The sequence below is a fragment of the Cyclopterus lumpus genome, chromosome 17, assembly GCF_009769545.1.
Source record: "Cyclopterus lumpus isolate fCycLum1 chromosome 17, fCycLum1.pri, whole genome shotgun sequence".
Taxonomy (NCBI): domain Eukaryota; kingdom Metazoa; phylum Chordata; class Actinopteri; order Perciformes; family Cyclopteridae; genus Cyclopterus; species Cyclopterus lumpus.
In genome coordinates, this window is record NC_046982.1 from 8,235,712 (window position 1) to 8,258,062 (window position 22,351).

The 22,351-nt window shown below is 41.8% G+C and overlaps 1 protein-coding gene across 1 annotated transcript; it reads left to right on the forward strand.

Annotated features, from left to right (window-relative positions):
* The first annotated feature begins 1,023 nt into the window (after positions 1–1,023).
* plk3 (polo-like kinase 3 (Drosophila)) lies at positions 1,024–9,148 on the forward strand. Its single transcript, XM_034555625.1, has 15 exons — positions 1,024–1,383; positions 2,420–2,527; positions 2,658–2,774; positions 3,017–3,146; positions 3,282–3,369; positions 3,806–3,901; positions 4,025–4,223; positions 4,438–4,564; positions 4,826–4,941; positions 5,962–6,073; positions 6,198–6,281; positions 6,717–6,879; positions 7,035–7,164; positions 7,295–7,405; positions 7,556–9,148. Exons 1-15 carry the CDS (start codon positions 1,168–1,170, stop codon positions 7,751–7,753), a joined length of 1,995 nt encoding a protein of 664 aa, XP_034411516.1. The 5' UTR covers positions 1,024–1,167; the 3' UTR covers positions 7,754–9,148.
* Positions 9,149–22,351: the final 13,203 nt, after the last annotated feature.

The window sequence follows — 22,351 nt, forward strand, 5'->3', positions numbered from 1 at the left end:
GGTTTTGAGGTCAGAAAAGTTTACCAACCACTTATTAGACTGGTCTGGCCCAGTATTCATGTTATCATGTCTTCAAGAGGTGCAATTTGTGTAGTTTATCATTTTGATATGCCCTCACATGCCTGCCTGCTCACAGAAAAACATTCTTTTTCCAATTTTTCTATAGTAAGATGAGCAATGCTTGACACAAACGGTCCTCTTATTGTTTGTGCTTTAACAGTCAAAGTACAAATGTAGAAAGTTGAACAAAGGGAGTTATGAATGATTTATACAATCGGAGTACGAGATTTTGAGCTGCACGTTTTGTCCACCAGGTGGCAGCAGCGATGAGGAGATCACGAGTTACTTTGGGGTTTTCACACACACAAGCGGGATACATCTAACCCAAGATTGATTGAAAATGTGTGCTTTTATTTTGTAGTATTCTGAGGATTTGGGCATAAACACAAACTAATTGTTCTGACAGATTTTTTTCGAAATCTTAAGAGTCATCACAACATTTTACGATTTATAATTAATTTGCAACGTGGTAAACTGAGAATCATTCACAATGAAAAAAAATTATTGTGCAGATGTCTCACTAAAACAATATTGCATTAAGTTATCTCATTGCTCAGTATTAAAGGTATACTCCGTTATTCACGTGGACACAAGCTCCTTTATATAATTAAACAGTTTGAGTACAAATAAAGATAATCTGCTGTTAGAATAAACAGTATGGTTAAAGTGATCGCGCTTTGCTTCGGCCACACTGATCATCGCATCTGAGTTTAAACATGACGATCAATGACACGCGCGGCCAATGACGTGCGGCTGACAGCGCGTTATTGGCCTCGAGTTGAATCGATTCTTCTTTTTTTTTTAATTGAGTTGTTTTCTTAAAGATACTTTTTTTTCTTCTTTCTTTTATTTAGATTGTATCAGAGCAAATCCTCTGGACTTTCTCCACCAGTGCCCCGCCCCCTGCCACGTGACGTCCCCGCTCGCCTATATAGGCTCGCAAAGCCTAGACACGCCAGATGGATAGAGTTGGACGAGGCGGACTCATCGTTACGCACCAGACCCACTGAGCCAATACGCGAACGGGATACACACACACGCACACACGCACACACATATAGAGAGAGATATTTATATACGCGAGCTTTCTTTACGCCACTGCGCTTCATGGATACCGGCTGTTTCACCGCGGCGCAGCGCATTTCGTGCCACGCCATGAATGCGGATTTATTTAAGCCTGCTCCGGAGCGTGGACCCCAACAGCCCGCAGCCCCGGTGAAAACCAGCAGGAATAAAGCCGAACAAACTAAACCGGAGCTGGCTCAGGTGGTGACCGACTCCAAAACGGGACGATCCTACAGCAAAGGGAAGCTTCTGGGAAAGGTACGGAGGTTTACATGTTACATGTGCTTGTGTCCCTTCACCACGGGAGTCGTGTCATCCGAGGCGAACGGCTGCTCTAGAATCTCCACTAACGAGCCGCTGCTTGAGGTCCACGCGGAAACTGTCTGTGATTTGAAGGAGGAAAAAAAATGAATCATTAGTCATATTCCAGGCGTGACACTAATGCGGGAATATGACCTCGTGGTGGATGTGACCAATGCTCCCCCCCCCCCCCCCCCCCCCCCCCCTGCTGTGCGTGTCATTACTGAATGAATCAGGCTCTCAAGGTGTGCCCAGCTCCGCGGGCTCACACATGATTGGCAACACCTTTTTTTTATGAAAGTCGATGGAAGATTTTTTTTTTCTCCAAAAGAATCCACTCATTTGAACGCCGTCTCAGACGACAGTAAAAACCAATGGCTCTCTGCCTCTGCTCTCCTCGCAGGGGCCGCTGTAATGGTTGTTTTTGTGACGGCGCATGTGTGTGCGATGTATGAATGGAGAAGCTGTACCAACATGTTGCCGGTCATCGATACGCTGCAGGCAGAAGACAACATATAGAACAATATGTTGTCTTCTGCCTGCCGCAGAGCTGGAAACGTCTCCGCCAGTTTCACGGTTAATGAATGCAGCAGCAGCTCTGTCTGCCTCAACCTTCATGTCCTCAAGCATGTGTACTCTTGATGGCAATCTAGAAATGTGCGTGAAGAAACACGACAATAGTTTTTTATATATAACATTTTTTTAGAAGCATATCGAAGCACACTGTGGGCAACAAACAATGCTCAATTTATCACCCTGATTATGAAACTATGCCGCTGAATACATTTAAATCCCGGATATGTTGTCTCCTTCCCCCCCTGATTGATTACCTTTGCCTCCACACCGACCTTTCATTGGCTAAATCATTTTGATTGCAGTACAGCTATTGATCTTCGGATCAAAGACTCGTCATTGAGGCACATTATTTATGGCCAATGCAGGTTTCCAACCTGCTGCTTTTCTTAACCGATCCGCCCGCTTTGTCTCCCCTCAGGGTGGCTTCGCTCGATGCTACGAGATGACGGACCTCTCCAGCAACAAAATGTATGCCGTGAAGGTGATTCCACAGAGCCGAGTGTCCAAACCCCACCAAAGGGACAAGGTACGTGACGGGGCTTGTTTACGTCTGGCAGAGAGGCCCCCTGCACACTGCACAACCTGAATTCGACATCTGTATTGCGTCGGCTATTGAAATGCGCACACAAAACTTACGGATTGTCAAATCTGAACAGATCACGAACGAGATCGAGCTCCACAAAACACTGTCGCACAAGCATGTGGTGAAATTCTCCCATCATTTTGAAGACCAAGATAACATCTACATCTTCCTCGAGCTCTGCAGTCGGAAGGTGAGTTCAGGACAACAGTCTGCACTGTGTGTGTTGCTCATACGCAGCTTTCTATAGACTATAGACACACTTTAAAAAAATGTTTTATATTACTCAAGATGAATTGGAAGCCTAATCACTATTGAGTCCCAGGCAGCAGCGTATACCTTCTATTCTACTGCTGCTGTGTGTGTGTGTGTGTGGCAATGTTGTACAGTCCCACTTATGGACGCCGGGGTTCACTCATTGCTCTGTCCCTGCAGTCCCTGGCGCACATTTGGAAGGCGAGACACACGCTCACGGAGCCAGAAGTGCGTTATTACCTGCGACACATCATATCCGGCCTCAAGTACATCCACAGCAGAGGGATCCTCCACCGAGACCTCAAACTGGGTATGTGCGCATATGACCGAAACGTGGCGGCCGGCGCACACGACAAGCATCCCAGGAATCTGCCGTGACTTTGCTGGGCAGGCGCATGTTATCTGCGGAATGCTGACTGGCCAAATGTTTTTGTCTCTTTTTCAGGCAACTTCTTTGTCAACGAGAACATGGAGCTGCGGCTGGGAGACTTTGGCCTCGCCGCCAAGCTGGAGACTGTCGAGCTGAGGAAAAAGTATGCATTTTTTATATACTTTAATACGTTTCTAGCAGAGGGTTGAAGAGGGTGATATTTTTAGGGTCATTTATACCAACATTTGAGTTTTGAGAAAGCTTCGCTGCTCCATTGGCTACTAAACATGACCTCCAAAAACCTGAGCATTACAGTCCAAGCCAGGTTTCTAGGCGCACCCATTGCTTTAAAACCATTGCGTCAGTTCTTAAACGCATTCCTGCGACCACAACTTTCCCCTCGGTAAGTACCCAACCAAACCGGTTTCCAAGTGGCAGTTGAATGCTTAGAGCAAAGTTGCAAGACCAGTTTGACGCCTTCCTGTGGAATGAATGCTGCAGAGAAGACAACAAAAAAATACCTCAACCACTACTTCCTTGTCTGCATGATGCAACGACAGAGCAGAAGGCACTTATATCCTGTACTCGTGTTTTCGCAGAACAATCTGTGGGACTCCCAACTATTTGGCCCCTGAGGTGCTCAACAGACAGGGCCACGGCACAGAGTCTGACGTTTGGTCCCTCGGATGTGTCATGTGAGTGCCGTGTTCTTGTGGGAATGAGGACGTGGTACCCAGCCACTACATTATTATTTTTTTTTTGTTGGTCTGAACCATTTTCTATCTTGAGTTGACCAATGGTTGCCTTGCTGTGTTCAGGTACACGCTGATGTGCGGCAACCCTCCTTTTGAAACTCTGGACCTGAAGGAGACCTACAAGTGTATAAAGGATGTTCGGTACAACTTGCCGTCTTCGCTCTCCCCCGCCGCACAGAAACTCATCTCAAGCATCCTGCAGAAAAACCCCAGCGACAGACTTGCACTGGATCAAATCCTCAACCACGAATTCTTCACCAAAGTAAGCCAAAAGTCGAGCTTATTTAGTCAATTTAAAGAAACCATGTGATGGGATTTGACACGTTTGTCATTCGCTGAAGATCAAAATCCCTATTAAAATCCTTATTTGGAGTGGGGACAATGGTACTTGAAACTAAAATCTGTTGATGCATCATCATGTTGTCCCTCTTACATCGTCCTCATCCTCTGTCTTTTTTTTTTTCCTCCTCCTCCAGGGTTTCACCCCTGATAAGCTTCCCCCCAGCAGCTGTGTGATGGTGCCAGAGATTCACCCCCCCAGCCCTGCCAAGAAATTCTTCACTAAAATGGCCAAGAGCTTCTTTGGCAAGAAGAAGGCTAAAGGTAAAGTAGCACAGCAGTCAAGTGACACAATAGAAGACTATCATCTCTTTGAAAGTCATCTGTTGGGTTACATATTTGTCCCTTCCCAAATGTAACTAAGCAATGTCACCTCGGCAATCTGGTTTTGTCTCACGAGATCTGATGTTCAAACTGAAGAACCGGATTGCTGTCAGTTTCGGCCGTGCATGCCACTGAAGCGCCGTCGGCTTTTTAAAACGACATATTTGTTGTGACTACAATGCAAAAATCTTGTGTTTGCAGTTGAGAAGATCCCATTCGAGGAAAAAGATGACAAGGACATTTCCAAGCTGGTGTCTGGCATCGTTAAATGTTCCATCAACAGGCAGATCAGCTCCAAGACGGTGGGACCCGATGAGGTACATAGTTCATCTATTCTTTCTATCTGTCCAGAGTCTGCCTCGTTTACTGTAAACACAAGTAGGGTAGCTTCAGGTGCTAATAAAGTCCCACAAGTAATCTGGAGGTACAGATGATGGCCTTTCCTTCTGTGTTTGAAGTAAGCTGTACATATTTGCAGTATGTTTTATCTTTTTTTTTTTAAATGGCACTGCCATGGAAATTGGGTATGAACTGTCTTTTTAACTTATGAATGGTAGTTTACCCCAATAGCATTGCAAAGACCAGCTTGGACTGCTATATTATTTGAACAATGAATTATAGTTTTAATTATAAAGGTATAAAGAAAGACTGGCCCTGCGGTATCTTGGAAAACCTTTAACTTTTCAGCTAAATCCATCCTTCCCCTTTCTTCTCTACGACATGGATAATTAAACCTACTACAAACTTCTTCTAGTCATTTAAAACTGACTCACCAGAGCTCGGACTAAATGCCACAACAGCAGGAAGCTCAGTCGGACAATCCCTAATCAAACCGGTCTAGTTGCTTTTATTAACAGGAAGGGCATTGATGATGAGCTGAGAAACCAGGTTGCAGTCACAGAGCACATTCTGATTTAAAGTAGTCATCAAAAGAACCTTAAACCCTTTTTATTAAAAAAGAAAAAGCAGGAAAAATAACTCGACATGCTGGCAAATGGATCGCCACAATATTACTTTTAAAAAAAAACGTATGTTAACGTAAAATTAGAAAGTACACATCAAACCTGCAGCATATATATTTTTTTTAAAAACAAGTAAACTGTTACTACAAATAGTTCTGCCAGTGAAGCAGTAGCAGGATCTAGAAGCCGTTCTGACTAAAATGGGTCTAACAAATTTATTTTTAGACACGCAGGTGTGCATCCACTAATTGGACGTGTCTCAAGTGGCTTTTCTTAACTGCTGTTACCTTTTTTAAAACAAAATGATGTTTCCCCTGTCATGAAATTATTAATCAAATTAAAATGATTTTTTTTAATTTTTTTTTTGCTTCTCAGGAGCCCGCTCCCATCGGACAGGTGGTCGGCTCCGTGCCGCTGGAACCGACTCCTGCTGAGGAGGCATCGAGGAAGTCAATGTCTCATTCCTTCAAGGCCAGCAGCACAGAACGTAGGCCCCCCCAATACTTTTCTTTTAAATGCATTTACTGTATATATTTCATGCCCTATTAATTCCTTTGGTCTTTCACTGGTCTATGTTTTTAAAAGCTCTTTTATATATTTTTTCCCTCCAGCATGTGAGGATGTCCTGACACCTGCAGCTGTGTCTGAATCGGCCTTGAAAGTTCTCAACGGCTGCCTGGCCACCATGCCTGCAGGTAGGAACTTTGCCCTCAAAGCATAATAATTGTTTGACTTGTGTTTGGCAAATCAGCTCGATGTGTCTAACCACAAGGCGATAAATGGAAATGCTGAGTCGCAGCTTCAAAGCTACAGAGCCACGAAACGGTACGCCAAAGAAATGCTGCTTCCTCCAACATGAACTCTGTTGCCTTAAATTTCACATGACGCAGATCATTCAACTTTAATCCAGATCTTTTTTTCGGAGCCTCTGCCATTTCCTCACATCCTCTGAATATGTGCTGACTCATGTAGCCGAGAGCACCTTTTTTAAAAGCTCATAGCTTTTTGAACATGTGTAAACTTTGGAAAAATAAACCTAACTCTTTGTGTCATCCGTTTACTTTGGATCGATATCAGTATGCTGTGAAATGGTTCCATAGTCCCTAAAATACATTCTCGTCTCTCTCCAGCCACTAGAAACCCGCCCTGTTTGTCCAGGCCTCAGTCCTTCCTGTGGGTGACTAAATGGGTCGACTACTCAAACAAATATGGTTTTGGCTACCAGCTCTCGAACCAAAGCATCGGCGTGCTCTTCAATGAGGGAACACGTCTCAGTCTTTGTGACCAACGCAAGTAAGTACCATAAGCACTTGTGCTTAAAACCACTTGACTACCTTTATGACTAGATTCGGCCGAGAGACTCAAAGTCTTTGCTGGCGATCCTGAATTAAAATCCCCAAATGTCTTGTCTCCATTCAAACCGTAACACTTCACCTTTCCCTCACCAGGACGGTCCACTACTGCTTTCCCAACAACAAACACTTCACGTTCCCTGCCAACTCGCTACCTGAGCAGCTTCATGGCCAGAAACAAATTGTGGATCTCATGGCTAACTACATGGAGCAAAACCTTATGGAGGTATGAGCAGCCATTATTTTATTTATTGATTAATCGGATACTAAATGACTGCATGCTGACAACTTCCAAAGCAGATTAAGATAAAAATGTGACATCCTGAGATCTAAACCTAATATTTTCTGTCCTTCAGGGTGGAGATCTGCACTGTGAGGATCAAGTATCGGGTTGTCCTCCCCTGCTGCTCCAGTGGGTGAAGACGGACCATGCGCTTGTCATGCTCTTCAACAATGGCACATTACAGGTTAGAAAAAGATCATTCATTCTAGTCCTAGATGATTTAAAATGCACAAATAAATCAAGTGATGCAGCCCTATAAACAAAGTTATGCGAAAAGCCATTTACCCACTTTGGATTGTGGACCTCCTCTTACATGTTTTTACTCCCTTTTCAGGTTAACTTCTACGCAGACCACACCAAGATCATCCTGTGCAAGTCATCGGACGACTCCTATCTGCTCACCTACATCAGCCGGGAGCGCGTCTCATGCACGTACCTCCTCAGCATGCTGAATGAGATGGGCTGCACCTCCGAGCTGAGACACCGACTGCGATACGTGGTCCAGCTTCTCCAACACCATGCGGATGCCTGAGGGCACAGCTCGGTGCCTTCCAGGCTGCCGGATCGGCAGAAGCCTTCGAGGCAGCCTGACTGATAACATTTCTCAAGGCAGTGCCGAGACGAGCCGACGGAGGCTGCTCGGAGGAGTGGAGCTAATATTCTTTTCCTAACTGGTGCTGAGGCAGCTGATTGTTCAGATCAAGCAGTCAGGAAGTTCTGCCTCGAGGTTCTGCCTCAAAGGTATCCACCCGGAAGGTATTGATACCTAATAATATAAGAGACTCCTACCTGGCCTGACATGATGGATCCCTCCCAGGCAGATGCCTAAATGAACACCTCAATTACCTTCCCTCACCCACTGCTTCATTTCAGCTTCCCCTGATAGCCGATAATCCAGGCATGGTTTCTCAAAGCTATCTAAACACTAAAATTGTCTTATTTGCTTGCCACAGAACAAGGATAATCTTGCAGCTGGAATTATTTTTAGGCTCTTGTTTTCCAAAAGTGTTTTAGCAGCAAGGTCATTTACGCAGTTTACTTTCATTGGAACTGATCTTACAGCAGAGTTGCTTTGGGAAGAGCTGTGTTTGATTGGAGAAAGAGACCCTTCCTACCCTTGGTTGGTTTCTGGCCTGTTTGAACTATGGCGCACACACATTTATTTATTTTTGGTTAAATTTTAGGCAACTAAAGGATCACACTACGATCTTGACCTTGCATGCACAAATTACATTCCTGGCCTTATTTTGATGGTGATGCTACGGTTTGGAAAATGTACCTCTTCTGATCCAACATCACTTTGTCTTTTTGTTCGTTGTTAAACACATTGCACTGTGGCACACGACATACTGAAGGGGCTATGGGAGCAACACTTTTTTTTTTTTTTTGTAAATTCATCTGGAAAGTGAAACCTTTTACTACCACATGTTATATTTTATTAATTTTTTAACTATATACCATAAGGCATTTTTCTTTGTTGGTTTTTAAAATGATTCAGTTTTAAATTCACAATACAGTAGTTGAATGTGTGTGCCACACATGCTGGTTAACAAAACTGTTGGTTGGAAAATGAGGGGGGGCGGGGGATAAAAGTGCCTTTTCTGAGGGATGTCTGTATAGTGCAATAACAACCCTTTGTGAATGTCAAGCTGGATACAAACAAGATGCGAGATGGGTTTTACAGGTGGGATTTACTTGAGTACTTTGAACAGTTTCGAAGTAAGTCCATTAGCACTACACTCACTACCTGGTATAAGCTTTTAGAACAACTGGCATCGGTGTGTGTGTATATATCCCAGTAATATCTACTAAGGAAAAAAGAAAACATTGTACTTTGTTGTACTGTATTCCCTATCGGTATACATTGCTTTCTCGACCTAGAGTTGTATCCTAAAAACTGTGATCTGGAATGCAAGTATTATGTACATGTGTTTTTCAAAAAACCCAACATTGTGAAAGCCATCTGCCAAATCGGAAGAGTCTTTATTTTTTGGCACATAATGTCCTGTTTATTTATTTATTTTTATTTATACGTGTGTTTTTTATTTATTGTTGTGTAAATGTTACGGTCTTGACGCAAGGAAATGTTCAATGCCGATCACCTTTTGTATGAAACATATTTGGGGGGGGCGAAAATGGGACAAAAATAAAGTTTATTGAAAATTAATGCATTTTGCACTCGTTGTTGCTCAGTGAAACATTCCTGCCAAAGTTTTCTTTTCCCAGGACATTAGGAATTTGATTATTTTATTATCTTTCCTTTAACATATCGGTAATTATGATTGCACTTTGCTCACTACATACTGCATCACGCTACCACTTGGTGCCTAATCTCTGGGGGGAAAAAAATACCAGTGGGTGAATAGAGTATATCTTATATACCAAATAAATGATTAATAAAAACACATTTTAGTGGCAAAAAGGTATTGCCATTAAAAAGCCTCTAAATGTGTCTTGAGAGCTTTACAGTCACTGCCAAAGGTAGACGCGGACACTTTGGTGATGGCGTTCTGTTCTCACCCTGGTTTTCATTGCTAAAATCAAACTTTTAAATGTCCTTCACTGACTTCTGTGTCTACTAACTATTCTATGGATGTCTTGGCAAGTAGCTCGAACTTCCACTAAAGTGAAAGCATTTATGAGATCGAGCTCCACGTGGCAGGAAGCACAGGAAATGAATTTGAGTGACCGTGCCAACTCACAAGGTTAGCCGGAGGTATGCCTGATAAAGTCTTGTCATTGGGCCTCCAGTGTTCAGTCTGGGGCGGACTGGTTTACCTTGACTCCGGTTTCAGTGTGGACTCCAGATACTCCTGTGTCTCCTTTCTGTGAAGTTTACCGCCACATCACTGACGACGCTATTGATCACGCCACTGTAGCAAATGATTTCTTCTGCCAACCGCACAGAATGAATACGTATGTTAGGCAACACCTGAGAAGACACGCACATTACGTTTCACGTCAAACAGATGTAAACATCTGGTGTGCGCTACTGGCGTAATTCAAAGTATTAAATATCATTTGTTCATCAAAGCGTGAAAGTGGATTATTGTTCCGAAATGCAACTTAAATTCTAACATGTAATCAATGAGTAAAACAGTTCATTTTCTAGTTTTAATGGTGCATATTTTGCTGTATTTATTGAAAGATGCACAGAGAAAATCAACAATCTGGACAAATTGTTGTTTTTTTGTTACCAGTCTAGATCTGTATGGAGTATCAACTGAGAGTTTACCTTCAGATAAGGAGAAAATAGTTGGAAAAGTATGACGTTAATAAGAGTATCGCATCACTGTTGCAAACTTGTCGGACTGGTTTATTATCACTGCAAGGAAGGCAACAAATGTCCTGTTATGTTCTAAGTAATAGTTTCCTACAATATACCACGAAAAGGCATGTGCAGTTTTATATATATATATATATTGTATATTATACATATGCACATAGACTTGGGATTTCACATATGTGCACATAAACACTCATTTGGACATGAACGCACATACAAATGAGCAAAATGGACTCAAACATACTTTACAGCAGAGCTCAATCTAACCATGAACACAGTCAAAGAGGCAGCGCGGCCTCCGTACTGGGTTGTTTTGTGTCGCGTTAGTGTGTATACAAAAGGAAAGAACCTCCTGTGTATAGACAGGACTCACTTGGCAGCTCCTCTATGAAACTGAAAGTGAGTGAAATGGCGTCAAACTTCCCTCCTGATTGCACTCTGGAAACTGGAGCTCCAGCAAGCGATCACAAGACTCCTCCCTGACTCTGAGGCCAGAAATCTGCTGAGTTCACATCTTTAATTGCCACGTGAGACATTCATCTCACTTCACTCACACTCCTCTTGCCTCAGAGGTGTATTGCTGTATTCTGAACATGTGAATGTTCACGCCATACAAGTGAAAATAATTTTAACGGATTATTATCCTGTGACATACTGTAATCCTTCACATGAATATCTTTTATTTTTTTACAGAAGGATGTAATGAATTTGCAATCCATCCTATATTCAAAACCCCACAGATTTGCTGGAAGTGATGTGTTGTATGCGTCAAACAAAAACAGCAGCTTGTTTGCAATAAAGAGAATATCTCAGCATGGAGAGGAGATATGAGCATATATTATTATTATAGTTGACCACTTTATGAATTGTGCTTTTCTAAAAAATAATAAATCTGACATTTGTTATTGGAATGGAATATACTGCATCGCCTCTACAGTACACAGTAAAGGTCCGCTCTTTATGTAGTGTCCAGGAATTAAATAATTTGCTTCATAGTATAACGACTGTGCCTCAATGGTAACATGCCAACTCACTTCTTTCTTTCCCTTTTAGTCTGATCAAATTATCACGTCTGCAAATAGTTTGAAAAAATCACGATTAGCATAGTTTAGTGGGTCATCAATTATTACTGACGAGCAATTCAAATTTAGCTTTCAAAAGATATTTATCTGAATGAGGTCACTTTGTCATTGGAAATGAGAGAATGGAGTGAGACTGTGACATGACAGGACATGTCTGGGTCGGCATGGTGACGCTCAATGGCTCTGCAGCAATCTTTAAAACAGGATGATTCAAATGTTACACATGTGGATGATTACCAGAATGAAAAGGAAATCCCTCATTCTTTCTTTGGTGATGTTGTGTGTGTGCGTGTGTGTGTGTGTGTGTGTGTGTGTGTGTGTGTGTGTGTGTGCGTGTGGTTGTGTTAGAGACAGAGAGAAAGAGAGAGAGATAAGTATTCACACAGTAATTAACCTCTTACATAAACTGTACTGCTAACTGTAAGTGTTATCATGCTTTTCACACATTTACTAAATGATAATTCCCCCTAACATGTCCTATGACTTCATGTTTACATGGTGAGGTCACCCACCCACTCCCAAGTCTGAAATTATTCCCTGTGGAAGGATACACGTGTAAGACCTGTAAAGTCGAGGTCAGAAGTACTTCACAGTGAAGAGAAATTAAAAGTCCCTTTATGCTGAGAAGAATAAAGTTATGGTATAGTCTGCAATTATCTTAGTTAATTTCCTTGTATTTAAATATACATAGTCTATTGTGGTTTTATGATATGGAAAGCTGTAATTACATGAGTTGAAAATGTGTCATAGCTATAAACTCAGTTTATTCTCATGTTAAATTGCATCATCCCTGTTTAAATTTAAAAGCATTGACACTGATCAGTCTTACTCATCCGCTCCCATGTCCTCCTCTCTTGAATGGATAAAGATCTGTACGTGTTTGTATCCAGACCCCCACTATCCTTTAACACTCTCCACTTACGTGTGTGGGTTTTCTTAAGACTGTCTATGGAAAATATTCTGCCAAAAACTAAATGACGTTGAGTTTGTGTGTCTTCTATGTGTGAGTAAGTATGCGTAAATGTGTGCGAGGCTCAACATTTCAACGCTGCTTTTTTTGATGATGTTAAAGTTATTATGTTCCCTGTGAGCAACGCTTACTTGGTGGAATGTTACTCACATTTACGGGAAGAAATGAAGAAAAAAATCACTGCTGTTGTCTGTAACATCTTTGAGGATGGGAGTGTGAGGTAAGGCCAAGTGGGTGGCATGGAAAAGGAGGAGTCGGAAGAGGGGACATCCTTCCTTTCCTCTGTTACTGTTCCACCGACCCTTGGCCACATCTTTTTCTGTCTGTGTTTGTGTTGGCTGTGGTGTATCCTTCATGCGGGATCCTGCTGCTGATGTCACATTCCTGCCTGTTAAGGAGTGCATCACACACTTGTGTACGTCACACACCAGCCCGACCGGAAATGTGTGTTTCCTTTTTACGATTCTCCCTCTGTTTCCCATTAAAAGCTCAAAGGAGAATGCCGTCCACTCTTCAGCCGCCAGACTGACATTTTCTGTCCACGTTCTAGTAAATTCAGTTACCGCCTCAGTGACACCATAAAAAGAAGGTTAAGTTGTCAACCCTGGGCATTTTTGAAGAAAAAACAATTTGGAGTTTGAAAACAGTTTACAGCCTTTCTCAAACATTGCTTTGTTAGCCTCCTCGTTGCTACAGAATCCATTCTAGCACGGCGCATGTGCAGCTTACAATGATAACGGTGGCAGACTAACAACTCAACATTGACAGAAATATCTGACACACTGAGTATTATATCTGAATCCTGCTCTCCCCCCCCCCAAAAAAAAGCAGCCATAAGCTAATGCCATGCTACTCTGGCTCAGGATGGCTTTTTGATATTTTCTGCTTATTCATTGCAAAACAAGAACCTGCAAAAGGTTCTTAAATATACATTTGATGGCTGCATACATGATATAATGCTTCAAGACAGAGACTACGTGGTCACGAGTGGTTGTTTGCCTATTCAGGAAGTCTCATTTTAAGGAGCATACAGGGAAACGATATATATATATATCCAATTCATTGCCATTTTGATCTCCTCCAGAATTCCAAGTCATATTCCAAGATATTCTATACACAGATGTAGGCCTTTGAAATCTATTAAAACACGCATTCTGTACCTCATGTTTAACATATTGTTCCTGTTTTTCTGCAGCGTCTTTCTTCTTACTCTTTGGTGTTTCAGCTGGGCTCATTATTCATCCTCTCTAATGATTAACCACAATATATCCTGCTGCGGCAACAGAACATGAAACAGCACTCAAACCAAAGTCAATGCATCAGGAAGTCAAACATCTGGAGGGCGACAGATGAGGGGGACAGGGAGAGGAGGAATTCTGCCAGACATCCTACTGATGTGGGACAATTTAAACTAATTAGTAACTTATGTTTTCTCGAGAGCTTTCTCTCCCCCCAGCACCCTTCAGTGTGTGTGTGTGTGTGTGTGTGTGTGTGTGTGTGTGTGTGAGGCTATTGTAATGCTCTCTCCCCATATGGAGTCCAGCCAAGGCCGCAAGTCAAGGCCAAGTGCGAATGTGTGCGGGTTGGTTTTGGCTTTTGAAGGGTTTCTTCGGCTCACACTGGTTTCCAGTCAGGAACAAGCGCTCCTGAGTCATGTGCATCAGTTGCATCCGACCTGTTCCCTTCCCACGACTCTGCGTTCAGACCTTGTGCATCCTAATGCATTGTTCAGATCTGCACATTCGTTTAACCACAGAGATGTATTATGTTTATGGCTTTCCCATCCACATCCTTAACAAATTGATGTCTCCCTCAGGAGGAATACTCCCAGTTCTTTCACAGCATCTCAGGTGTCCCCCACAACCTGTTTCCTTCTGCTTTCCCCATTTTAGATTTCTTTTTGTATTCTTCTATTCTTTCTTTTCAGAAACTTTCGAAAAAGAATATTTCTGTAAGTGTCCTCAGCCCCTTAAATTATTTTGCACTATTGCTATAGATCAGGGTTGTGTATACATTTTAATTCTTAAGCGTACTCATACTGACTTGCTTCTGCCTCCTGCTGACAGCATGGCTCCAGTGGTGAAATGTAACTAAGTACTTTTACTCTATTACTTTACTTGGGTATTTCCATTTTCTACAACTATATAGTGATATTTGTCATGCCCTTCCTGTCCAGTGAAAACCACGTATGTCCAGATGTGCTGATTTTGAATATGTCAGATGAGCTGAATGATGAGGTCTTCCTTTAATGGTTGAGAAAATGATCCTATCTTCTTAAATATATTCACACACACCCCTTGGATCAACTGGAAAATGCATTGCCACAAATACTTTCTAGAGATGCGTGGCCCTGACAGGACACTTCATTTTTAAAAGATTCTGCATTGGATCTGAATGTTATTAAACACACTTTGACGTCAATTAAAAGAAAAATGATTCACAGCAGCAAACATCTAACAGTTGTTTCGATAAAACTCAACTTAAAAAGCACTCAGATTTCTATGAATGCTAAAATACCTTTTAGCGCAGTTATGAGCTCACATTAACACCGGAACATGGCATGAAGCAGTCTAGTAGTAACAGATGGTAAACAGCAAGCCGACATCAGAGTCGCCCTTCACTTCTTTGATATCTGATACAAGTGAGCTGCTAATGACAACGTAACTGTTCAGATGGCTTTCAGCCCTTTGAGCTCAGAGCCAAGTCAAAACCGTGACTGTCCTTCACTTCTCTCTCTTTCTCTGTGTGTGTGTGCGTGGGCATGCTGGAGATACACACTTACACACACAATAAACTCATGCGAACACGTGGAAACAGAGCGCAAAACTATTTTTAGAGTTAAAAAGTCACAGGGGGGCAGAGGGGGCGGGGGGCTACAGTGTGTGTGTGTGTGTGTTGTACTTTGTGGAAAGATCAACTATGATTATCTTACATCCTGTGGTAATCACACACACACACACACACGCACACACACACACAAACAACACACACACCTTCCTGTCTGTCAGGTGGAGAGGAAGCCAGATACAGTGCCGACGCAAAAAAAAAACTTGTGAGACAAAGCTAAATAAAAACTCTTCCGTGGTGATTTTTCCATCGGTTATGAACATTAAAGATGAAATCAGCTGCAGTTGGCTCAGTTTACTTTTGTTGGAGTATCAGTGTCACGCAGTTTTACCTCTGATACTATTTCTGTGTTAACACATCTTTTGAGCGGGGAATTTGGCTACAAATTGAAATATGTAAAACGTATATAAAATAGATGTATTCTCCTTTAAAATCTCCATCCTGTGTTCAGGAAGGTGAATCAGGGGTGCATTTGACTTTCTGGTGTTTTTCACTACTTTGGCTGCTGAACCGCATGAAACGTGACTTTGCAAGCTGTGAATACCGTATATTGGTTGTACGTGCACATGCCTGCCGGGAATAGAGCTGTTAAAGGGTTTTTATACAACACTAATTGCAACTTGATAACTCTTCTCTTTTTAATTTTACATTATTTATCGGCAGGCTCAAAGATAGGAGAACTCAAGACTTCTGAACACATACTTACTACACTTTGTATCTTGCCACTGGACCATTATTTATTATTTATATGCTATTTATTTCTCTTTCTTAGCTTCCCATGAGACAGCATGTTTTTTGGAAACAGAATGTCCACACCCTTGAATAATGTGGAGGCACCTTGTGTGAGAGACTGTTAATCCACTAATGTATTTGCGAGGAAGAGACTCTGCTGACAAGACAGAAACTCACAGCGCCTGTAAAGAGAAGGACTGAAGACAGTGATGCAGAGGATACCCAGAGTCTCCAGATTAAGTTGAAAGGGGATTTCTCCAAGGTTTTCATAGAGCTTATTTCACTGTATGCTGACAATTTATTATATCTGTCTAGGCAATTTAAATCAATCATCGGGTATGAGCTCATACCAGAATTAAGTGTTTTTTTCAGAAGCAGAAGCAGCATCTCAAAAAAGACTGTTTGTAGATATGTGACTTCATCCCCATAATAACGGCTGCATTGTTTTCAGTACATGTGCTGTGAGCAATCGTCACCGCCACCATCACCACTAAATTATTGTATTGAAAGTGAAGTTGAGCACAATCAAGCGTTCAGACCACACTGTGGTCAACAACACTCATGTGGTCAAGGAAGCATGATGGGATAGACAGCTCATGCCCGGCTGAATGGACAGATCAGCCGCTCCTCCACTCATATGACAGCTGATCAAGGTCATTCCCCGGCCATGTATGTCACATGGGAGACACTAAAAAACCCCAACATTTATGAGCAAAATCATCAAAGGGACAAGCAAGGCAGCAATTTTGTCTGCATTAACCTGATTTCCTTCAGATATAATCATCAATCATAAGCCTCAAGATCTGACAATGGAAATATTGAGGTCATCCGGAAGCCGTGATCAAATGTTTTGTGTCCCAGATCCAAATTGAATGAGTTTATTAGTTAATGACACATCAGAAAAGAAGAAAATAAAGGCTGTGTCTTCAACTCGGACTGTTATTAGTTTGGCTTTGTCGAGTTTAATTTGACAAAGAAAGCCCAGCTCCAATTTGCTTTTAGCTCCTTTTGTTCATCAGAAGTTGTCACAGAGATGGATGTGTCGCCATGTGAGTTCAGGTGCTGTTGCATTTTATTTTTATCCGTACAACTGGATTTATTGTCCATGTTGTTTTAAAAGTACAACGTCTTTTTTCTTTGTCTTAGAAATAGTAGTTTGACAAACTGATCCCAGTTCACTCATGAGCTACATGAAGTGAAACAACTCTCATATTGTTTTATCACATTAGAAGGTCAGAAATTTACTTCTGCGTTTAGTTTCCTTTAGCTTCGCTCAGTGTGGAAAAACCCATGTGATCCCTGGGTGAACATCTCTGCATGTGAAGATCATGTGGTACCATCACATGGGAACCATTAAGGACATGTATCAGCTTGAAAAATTTGGTTTATGAACACTTTAATTTGGTAATTTGGCAAAATGTGGTAAAAGTGTGAAACACACAGACACACACACACACATTGACATTTTGTGCCAGGAATTAATAAATAAAAGTCAGAATTATAGGCCCAATCTGTTTCAGCTAAACGATGATCCTTTTCACCGAGAAGCGTTTTTGTAAGCAAGACAAGCCTTTTTTTCTTTCCCCCATACAATCTCTGAAGGCTCCGTTCTCTGTTTGACAATCAAGACTCTGAGAAGCCTCCTACTACAAGTATGTTTGAGCTACAACTCCGTCTGTTGTAGAATAAGAGCTTGTTGTAGGACGAGGCACCCTGGGCCCGCTCCCACATCTCAATGGCACACTTTGTGCTGTGTCCATTGAGATGTGGGGTTGTTTGAAAACACCCCCAGGAGGCTTTATTAGCTCCGAAGTCAAAGTCAAGACTAGGTCGCGAAAAGAGATCTCAAAGTTATAAAATAATACTACCAATTTAAAAACTCACAATATTACAGATAAGATGTAAGATGATTTACCGAGACGCGAACATGATTAATTCCATTTTACTTATTTTGTTTTCGGCCCCCGTTTCTCTTTCTCTCTCTTGTCTTTTGTCAGTTCTCTTTTTGCTCTCCACAAACCCAAATAAACATTGGCACTCAAGAGAGATTCCAGACCAGACCAGACCAGACTGATAAGGGGGGAATTCCCACGCTGTGGATCATTTTACCGACATACGCACACACACACACACACACACGCACGCACACACACACACACACACGCACGCGCGCACACACACACACACACACACACAAAGAGACACGTTTTACCATGACACAAAGTTCAGCTCAGATGAAAAGCACATGTTTAAGTTCAGCTTGGAAACATGAAGGGAAAATGTTTGATTTACAACACGGGAAGTACCTGCATTGTGATTCCTCTACGTATACAGGTAGTTAGAGAAAGGAAAGAAGACCTGTTTATAAAATCCCCATTTTATATGAATTTACATAGAAAAGTAAACAGAGCACAGACTCCTTTTCAAGATAAGCCAATTACGGTTCAGCAATTGTTGTCATGATAGATTCTTTTTTTTTTGGTGGGGGGGGGGGGGGGGCTGTGATGTCGTATGTGTGCAGATTGTAAAGCCCTCTGAGGCCAAATTTATGATTTGTGAATTGAACAGATAGTACTTGTAGGGGCTGATCACACCGAGCAAAAGCATTGTTTTACTATGGTAGGAGCCTACCGTGCTCTCCTCTCTTGCACCGCATGTCGAATTTTTTCTAGTTCTTTTAGACGCGCATAAAAGTTAAAATATTCTCAACTTTTCAGCACCACGTGTGGCGTTACACCACTGGTAAATGTCCCCCTTGGCCCAGGAAGCCAATCAAAGAGAGCAAGAGGCTTTACTACTTGACCACAGCTAGTTAGCTATAGCTAGCTGTTGGACTGTGATGGAATTGTTTAAAGTCAAATATAACCCTGAGAAAACCCGTCTACGAATAAAACCCCTTGGCAAGTTAACAACAATACACATAAAGAGATAATAATATATATTTTTCAAATCTAATTTAGGAGGAATGAGGAGAAAACACACAACCTGACTGACTGGCTGGAAGCAAACTCAGCGAGCTGTGATAATGGGATGATTGTGCTTTATTTCAAGCTGTCCCATGCACACAGCAAGAACAGTTGTATGACTTTGTTTACTAATCGTGAGCCCTTGAGCTGAAACCATGTTATTCTTCTGTCTACTACCCAGTTTGGATCCCATTCCAACTTTATACTAGAAACAGGATGCTGTAGGTGGTAGCAGCTATCCTCAGGGAACCAAGCTAAAGCGGCTAAGTCCGTCTGTCTATCTTATAGATGGGGTGAATACAATTAACATATAATTAATAGTTTACTTAAGATATCATGTTAAAGTTGGTTGTCTTAAATATCCATCTGTCATCAGGAAATAATTGATTGATAGATACAATAAAAGTAGGTGAAATTTGTGGACCTGGTTATGTCAAAAGAGGTTAAATACAGAAGATGTAACTTGTGTCTGGGGTTGTTGAAAGGCATATTTGACAGAATGTAATGCAAAAAGTAATGTATTGCTTCTGCTGTCGAATAAGTATGGCACTTATAGAGTTGGGTAATAAGTGATGGGATGATGAGATTTTTCTAGACTCTTGTCAAGCATTGTAGAAGAGTCATGAGCTCAGGGAAGTGACTTATTATTATCATCAGAAGTTGTTTAACCTTAGCCACCATAAGCCAAGGTTATAGACCAGGCCAAGGATGACTGCAGCATCAACCAGTGAGTTTGCATTTTACATCCTCTTCTTTCTAACCTTCTGGGTGGAGAAGGTGGGTTAGAAGAGTTTGGCAGAGTTTGATCTGGATGAGTCTGGTTGAAACAAGACCCAATTGAGAGGAAAACAAAAATGATCATCTTGAATAGGATCAATACTGACCACAACATGAGCGACCTCACCTGCATGCTTTTGAGCGTTAAATCTTCAAAATGCATTTTCTTTCCGACATCTGACGAAATGTTCCCATTTTAGTTTCTGTAACTTATTTGACTTTCCTAACAGCACCAACTCCATTGGAACGGGGAAATTCTGCGAGGAGGAACTAGACTAGTGACTCAGTCATTTAATAATGTGCTTAACAGATGTCACATAAACAAAGTGAGTGTGGAGGAGGGAAAACAATAGTTATTTTAGTCAGCAAAACACCCAGCTACCCAGCTCTGGATCTCCCCACCACAGCCCCCACTGCTTTGATGTGTTTCAATAAAGCGCGGGGCTGTCCCACGGGTGCCACCCTCGTCAGAACAACCCACTGAGCCTTTCAATAAAGGAGATCCTAGAAGACCCTGCTTCCCATCTGAGCTGTGTCTACGTGTTGTGGAGGTGTGTGTGTTGGCGTGTGGGTAAAACCAAAGAGAGAAGTTGAGACCTGAAAGTTTCTCTGCTTGACGTTGTGGGGTTCACCTCTTTTCCTGTAATCTTTTCAAGGTTTACCAGCGTGCATTTCCCTGTTAAAACAAAACAAATATGTGGAAGGATAAATACTGCAAGATCATGGTATGTAAAGGACAATTAGCACGACCACACAAAAAACAAGGCAATCGAAACAGCACATAACACATCCCTTATCTGAACGTCAGACTTAAATACAGCCGACAATAAATAACTTTTGGCAGGAGTGTATTTTATGATAGCTGACGTATAAGGCTGATATTTTATTCCATAAATGCCTGCTGATGTTGTTTGATCATTAAACTTTATGGTCTGTGTTTATCTTCTCTGACACATTCTCACATGGGTCCTTTTTAAATATTGGTTTCCTAGTAAATGTTAGGTGTTCGATTTAGCCATCTTTGATTAAGCCTTTAATATCTGTTTCTTGGGGTTTTAGCTTAAGTGTCGTTCTCCCCTCTTCTCACTTTTTATTGTATGGTGACCTTTTTCAGATTACAGCGATTGCAGGGAATGTAAAGAGGGAAGTGAAAGGAAGAGTTGATCACACAGTAAAACTAAGAACATTCTAAGGGAAGTCTGAATGTCACCAGACCAGAATTAGCTCTATTCTCAATAAACACCACCACAAACATTCCACATAAGCTTTAATTTCTTATATTGAGAATAAGAAGAACCCCATTTGCACTAACCCTAACCATGAGTTAATTTTCTATTAGCTTTATATATTTACTAGAGTTAGAGCTCCCTTAGCAACGTATTGTAATACAACAGTTCATAGGATATCTTACAAAAAGATGGTCCATGTTTTTTGGCCGTTTTCGTAAACACAACACGTGTCAATTTCCGCTCGCTTCGCAGGAAACAACCGAGTTCGGTTTAAGCAACAAAACTAGCTTCAGGCAGAGATCGGGGTTTGAGTTGAAATAACTATGTACCGTGGAGTCAGGTGATAAACACATCAACGCTGTGACTTACGGTTACACACAGGACACAAACAGCGATCTCCTGGACCAAAGAGTATCACTCATCACATTCATATTCCAGAGCATCATCATTATGAGACAAATGAAAAAATACAGGTACAGTTAAGTACAATGAAAGAGGTTTTAATCAGTCATTCAATCAGTGGGTCACAAAAAGGCAGCAAGTTGTTTGGATTATATGTGTGCCGCATTTGCTCTCTATAAAAGTGTTATTAATGAACCCTGGAGCTCTGAGTGTGAGTGTAGGTTTGGATGGAGTTCAGTTCAGGGAGTCTGTATCAGTCTGTGTCAAGCTGTGAAAATGTTCTCTTGCACTTTTTCCCGTAAGCAGGCGGCACTCCCACTCTGAGAGGCTGCAGACATTCCAAGCCAATCTCTGCTGGGACGAAACTCAGTCATGCATGAAAGACTGTGTTCTGATCGGTTATGAATATTCCTGTCCTTCTGGAATATTTATATATTGTGTGTGTGTGTGTGTGCGTGTGTGTGTCTGCTTTCCGAGACATTAATCAATTTGTTCTCAGCAGCGCGGTGGTTTAAAAGGACTCTTGGGGAATTTATTGCTCCATATAGGGTCAGCTCAGCCTGTCTTAATCACACGTGTATAAATCACATCACTGATACAGTATGATTACACACGCATGCACGCACGCACGCACGCACACACACACACACACACACACAAACACAAACACACACACACACACACACACACACACAGGCTGTCTGAATGTACAACAGCTGAGCTTGAGAATGAGAGACAGAGATAACAGATACCCATATTGCTCTTGTCAGTGCACAATCTTTGCATGCACGCACTTACACATGCAAAAAACGATGTTATCATATAGTATCACATTGATT